Source organism: Laetiporus sulphureus (genome assembly GCF_001632365.1).
Source record: "Laetiporus sulphureus 93-53 unplaced genomic scaffold LAESUscaffold_4, whole genome shotgun sequence".
NCBI classification, from domain to species: domain Eukaryota; kingdom Fungi; phylum Basidiomycota; class Agaricomycetes; order Polyporales; family Laetiporaceae; genus Laetiporus; species Laetiporus sulphureus.
Genome location: NW_024468513.1, coordinates 792,238 through 798,536, shown reverse-complemented (window position 1 = coordinate 798,536; position 6,299 = coordinate 792,238). Strand labels below are relative to the sequence as shown.

The 6,299-nt window shown below is 52.9% G+C and overlaps 1 protein-coding gene across 1 annotated transcript; it reads left to right on the top strand.

The window, feature by feature from the left end:
* Window positions 1–3,001, top strand: LAESUDRAFT_353453 (uncharacterized protein). Its single transcript, XM_040902137.1, has 2 exons — window positions 1–162; window positions 2,422–3,001. The coding sequence occupies exons 1-2, from the start codon at window positions 90–92 to the stop codon at window positions 2,925–2,927; spliced, it is 579 nt and encodes a 192-aa protein (XP_040768615.1). The 5' UTR covers window positions 1–89; the 3' UTR covers window positions 2,928–3,001.
* Window positions 3,002–6,299: the final 3,298 nt, after the last annotated feature.

Genomic DNA, 6,299 nt, shown 5'->3' with positions numbered 1-6,299 from the left:
GGGATTTCTGGTTTGATGTGAGTCCTGTCAGGACAGTCATACAACCAGTGATCGGGACTACCGCACGCAGCGCACGGCCTCGAAGGTTTATGCTGTGCTCGGTTGGGACAATCGCGTGGTGGATGGCCCTTCTCCCCACAAATGGGACATCTCGTGCGATAGGCATTCCGCACTCTGTTGGACGCAGGACAATCGACCGTCCAATGGTCCGAGCTGCCGCATCGGCGGCAACGGACGTTTGGTTTGATGTGAGTCCTGTCGGGACAGTCACGTATCAGATGATAGGGACTACCGCACGCAAGGCATGGCCTCGAAGGCTTATGCTGCGCTCCGTCGGGAGCTTCATTTTTGGCCATGCTGATGTCGGAGACCGCATCGACCATGGTCTCCCCAGCCAGGCTACTCTCCGTGAAAGCAGAACTAGCGTCGCTGTCTAAGGCCACCGAAGATGGAGGATGAGAAGACGGTGCGATGTTAGATAGCTGATCTGGGGTGGAATCAACGGACAAGCCTGGACGAGACAGCGATAGTCAGATTACATCCGCGAGAGTTCCTTATGCTTATTCCACAGAGGGATTTGCTCACCTGAAAACAACGGGCTGGTCCCTCCATTGATCACAGAGCGCGCAGAGCCAGGAAGTACCGATGAACTTTCGTCACTCTGCGAAGCGGCCTCCGCGTCAGAGTGACTGCAGACGGCGTTTGCTGTGTCGCTATCGTCAGCACCAGCTTGGCCTTTGTGTGGGTACTGTTCGTTCCGTACGCGTCCTGAAGATAGATGTCGGAGTCCAGGAATGTGTGTATGCTCGCAGCTCCACGAGTTCGAGACATGGCTGTAAGATCGGGTGAAAGAGAGCGGTGTACGCATTACCGGGAAACAGCTACGGCCGAGAAATAGAACGCGCCCATGTAGCGGTTTGACGGCGGCCACAGCACGCAGGGAAGATGACATGTGCGCACGAGCGCAGACACATTCTGGGCGCCAGGACAGACTGCAACAGGACCGTGTACTTTTTTCTTTTTTTTTGTTACAATTTATATACCGCCGACCGGAAATTGTCATCCACTTCTGGGAGTGTGGGGGAGGGGGGCTCAATACAATTCCATGGATGAGATTACGTGCTTTGCTTAGCCGCTTAGTACTAGTAGGCACCGAAGTTCAGCCACAATCTCCGAACTCGGCACTACCTTGTCTGCCCCACTCCCTGAAATATAGTATGTGACGTTTGAGAAGTTGATACATGTGCATGATGAGCGACGCCTGCACGCCTTTTCAAAGCTTCAATCGCAGTGTCGATTATTTGATATGCACGTCCCATTGAAATGTTCGTGCGCATCCGCGTACGTATCTTACGCTTCGTATACGCGTCCAAACTCCACCAATAAAGCTGATTCAAATCATTCGAAACGCGTACTAACATCTTACAGATGGCTCAAAAAGACGCTAGAGGCAAAGGAACTCGTCGCAACATCTTATATGTATAGCCTTGCCGTTCGCTGTCGTCTTGCTGTTTTTCTTCGGGGAGTATTGCGTGGTTGTACGTCTGCGTGGAAAGGAAGGAGAGGGAGGGTCGAATGAATGTGGAGACACTCTATGATGACACCAGCACATAAATGTTCCATATATAGTCCGCCACACGCCAATATATTCGCGCTCGTTCGTTTGTTTTACGCTTTGTTAACTCTAGTATTCCACCAACCAAGCTGAAACATCAAGACTGTTGCTATTATAACGTTCAGTGAAACGAGCTATCAGAGATAGGTTCAAGAAGATGCCAGAAGTCATAGCTACGCTTGATACTCATACAACCGTGCCATTCGCCGCCGTCTTGCATGAATTCTGGGAGTACAGCGTAATTGTATATTTGTGCGCGAAGCAAGGAGAGAGCATTGAATGAATGCAGAGAGACGACATGCTCCGCTCTTCATTTTTTGCGGTTGGCAACAATACCGCTAGGTCGCCGGACGCGCCGCTTGGCCAGCGTCTCCCGACACCGGCTCGTAGCGTGCAAACCTCCACAATGCGCACACTCCCTCAATTCGAAGCCGGGAGGTTTGTCGGGACAGTCATACAGCCAATGGTCAGGACTACCGCACGCAGGGCACGGCTTCGGAGGCTTGTGTGCAGCACGATCGGGACAATTGCTCCCAGTGTGTCCTTTCTGCCCACAAATGGTACATCCCCGATAGGCCTTCCGTTCTTCCATGGACGCCGTGCAATCGGCAGCCCAATGATCCGGACTACCGCAATAGCGGCAGGGGCTTTTTGGTTTGATGTGAGTTCTGTCAGGACAGTCATACTTCCAGTGATCGGGACTACCGTACACAGGGCACGGTTTCGAGGGCTTGTGTTCAGCACGGTCGGTACAATGGCGCGCAGTGTGCCCTCTCTGTCCACAAATGAGACATGCCGTGCGATAGGCCTTCCGTTCCTCCATGGGCACAGTGCAATCGACAGCCCAATGATCGGGACTACCGCAGTGGTCGCAGGGGATTTCTGGTTTGATGTGAGTCCTGTCAGGACAGTCATACAACCAGTGATCGGGACTACCGCACGCAGCGCACGGCCTCGAAGGTTTATGCTGCGCTCGATTTGGACAATCGCGTGGCGGATGTCCCTTCTCCCCACAAATGGGACACGTCATGCGATAGGCATTCCGCACTTTACTGGACGCAGTACAATCAACAAACCAATGGTCCGAGCTACCGCATCGGCGGCAACGGACGTTTGGTTTTATGTGAGTCCTGTCAGGACAGTGGCGTATCAGATGATCAGGACTGCTGCACGCGATGCACGGCTTCGAAGGCTTATGCTGCGCTCCGTCGGAGACTTCATTTTTGGCCACGTTGACGTCGGAGGCCGCATCGACCGCGGTCTTTCCAGCCAGGCTATTCTCCGTGATAGCAGAACTAGCGTCGCTGTCTAAGGCCATGGAAGATGGAGGACGAGACGACGGTGCAGTGGTAGTTAGCTGATCCGGGATGGAATCAATGGACAAGCCTGGATGAGACAGTGATAGTCAGGTTGCGTCCGCGAGGGTTCCGTATGCTTACTCCAGAGAAATTTGCTCACCTGAAGACAACGGGCTGGTCACTCCATTGATCACAGAGCTCGCAGAGCCAGGAAGTACCGATGAACTTTCGGCACTATGTGAAGCGGCCTCCGTGTCAGAGTGACTGCAGACGGCATTTGCTGCGTCGCTATCGTCAGCACCAGCTTGGTCTTTGCGCTGGTACTGTTCGTTCCGTACGTGTCCTGAAGACAGATGACGGAGTCCAGGAATGTATGTATGCTCGCTGCTCCACGAGTTCGAGACATGGCTGTAAGATCGGGTGAAAGAGAGCGGTGGACGCGTTGCCGCGAAACAGCTACGGCCGATAACTAGAACACGCGCATGTAGTGGTCTGACGGAGGCCACAGCACCCACAGCACGCAGGGAAGACGACATGTGTGCACCAGCGCAAATAACAAAGCTTTACCCAGGAGACTCGGATTGTACCAGGCTCGCGCAGGTCCGAAATAAAAAGGCTTTATGCCATGTATATAATACTTAAGTATGTAAGAAACACGGACAGAATCTACGGCAGGCTCCTCCATGCCACATCGAGCCTCCTTGCCATCCGCTTCTGGTAATTTGGGGGAGGGGGGCTTCGATACAATCCTATGGGTGAGACTTCGTGCTTTGCCTCATCGTGACTAGGCACCGCTTCAGCCACAATTAAACTTCTCGCGGCACTCTTGATACTGGGCACCTCGCACGCGTCTTAAATCAGTGTCGATTATTTGGTACGCATACCCAGACTCATGCATATCTACCGGGATGCGTAATATCAAGATTGTTACAGATCGGTTCGAGAAGATGTTAGAGAAAAAGCAACTCGTTGCGACGTCTAACTTGTGTTTTCTTTTTCTTTGGGAGTATTGCGTGGTTGTACGTCTGCGTTAAAAAAGAGAGAGGGGTCGAATGAATGTGGACACTCTTCAATCGGCTTGATTGGCATCATAGGAGGCGCGTCGTCATGTTGATCAGCACTCTACTTCATCTCTGGGAATGCTCAAGCGATCACCGATGGAAAACACGTAAGATGGCGCACGATGTATGCGTTGAAGCGTAGGTGACGATAGTTGCAGAAGGAAGACATCAACCCTGGTGACCATGTCATCATTCCTGCAGGGACGATGCACAATGTGAGCGCAAACTCCGCGAATTCTCCTGCGCAGTTCGTCAATACCGGCCCGACGCCTCTGATCGTCTCCACGGTAAACCCCTGATAGTGACAGCCCATGCCTCTACTGACGCGTTCACATAGGTCTATGCGCTCTGCAGAGCATAAGGCGGATACGGTTCACGATAATCTGTTGCAGTGCAGGAAAATGGAGAAGGGGGGCAAGGATGAGCCTCTGCAGTTTCAGTGTTTCAAGGAATGGGAAATTTAGGATGGACATCCAAGTGAAATGGGTCTCACGTAATGTGACCGTCGCGAGACATCAGCGCGAAAATGCTGCATAGTCCGCGCCATACGCCAGTAGATTGTTATTACTATCACATCCAGTGGAACGAGCTATCAGAGCCAGGTTGAAGAAGATGCCAGACACAAAAGAAGTCATAGCGACGCTTGATACAATCGTGCCATTCGCTGCCGCCTTGCAGGAATTCTAGGAGTACTGCGTGTTTGTATATTTGCGCGCGAAGCAACGAGAGAGCATCGAATGAATGCAGAGAGACGATGTGCTCCGCTCTTCAGTTTTTGTGGTTGGCAACGATCCCGCTGGCTCCCCGGACGCGCTTGGCCAGCATCTTCCGACACCGCTTCGTGTCATGCGAGCCTCCACAATATGCACATTCCTTTAATTTGAATCCGGGTTTTTTGTCGATTTCGGGACAGTCATACATCCAATGATCAGGATTACCGCACGCAGGGCACGGTTTCGGAGGCTTGTGTTCAGCGCGGTTGGGACAATTGCGCGCAATGTGTCCATTCTGCCTACAAATGGCACATCTCATGCGATAGGCATCCCGTTCTTCTATTGACGCCGTGCAATCGATAGTCCAATGATCCAGACTACCGCAATGGCGGCAGGGATCTTTTGGTTTGATGCGAGTCCTGTCAGGACAGTCGTATTTCCAGTGATCGGGACTATCGCACACAGGGCACGGTTTCGAAGGCTTGTGGTCAGCTCGATTAGGACAATCGCGTCCCAGATGTCCCTTCTCCCCACAAATGGGACATCCTGTGCGATAGGCCTTCCGTTGTTCCATGGACGCAGTGCAATCGACAGCCCAATGATCCAGACTACCGCACTGGCGGCATAGGCCTTTTGGTTTGATGTGAGTTCTGTCAGGACAGTCGTACTTCCAGTGATCGAGACTACCGCACGCAGCGCACGGCCTCGAAGGCTTATGCTGCGCTCGGTTGGGACAATTGTGTGCCAGGTGTCCCTTTTTCCCACAAATGAAACATATGCTGCGATAGGCATTCCGCACTTTGTTGGACGCAGTACAATCGACCAACCAATGGTCCGAGCTACCGCATCGGCGGCAAGGAACGTTTGGTTTTATGTGAGTCCTGTCGGGACAGTCGCGTATCAGATGATCGGGACTACCGCACGCAAGGCACGGCTTCGAGGGCGTATGCTGCGCCCCGTCGGAGACTTCATTTTTGGCCATGTTGACGTCGGAGGCCGCATCGACCGCGGTCTTTCCAGCAGGGCTACTCTCCGTGATAGCAGAATTAGCGTCGCTGTCTAAGGCCATCGAAGATGGAGGACGAGATGACGGTGCAGTGGTAGATAGCTGATGCGGGTTGGAATCAACGGACAAGCCTGGATGAGACAGTGATAGTCAGGTTGCGTCCGCGAGGGTTCCGTATGCTTACTCCAGAGAAATTTGCTCACCTGAAGACAACGGGCTGGTCACTCCATTGATCACAGAGCTCGCAGGGCCAGGAAGTACTGATGAGCTTTCGGCACTATGTGAAGCGGCCTCCGTGTCAGAGTGACTGCAGACGGCATTTGCTGCGTCGCTATCGTCAGCACCAGCTTGGTCTTTGCGCTGGTACTGTTCGTTCCGTACGTGTCCTGAAGACAGATGACGGAGTCCAGGAATGTATGTATGCTCGCTGCTCCACGAGTTCGAGACATGGCTGTAAGATCGGGTGAAAGAGAGCGGTGGACGCGTTGCCGCGAAACAGCTACGGCCGATAACTAGAACACGCGCATGTAGTGGTCTGACGGAGGCCACAGCACCCACAGCACGCAGGGAAGACGACATGTGTGCACCAGCGCAAATAACAAAGCT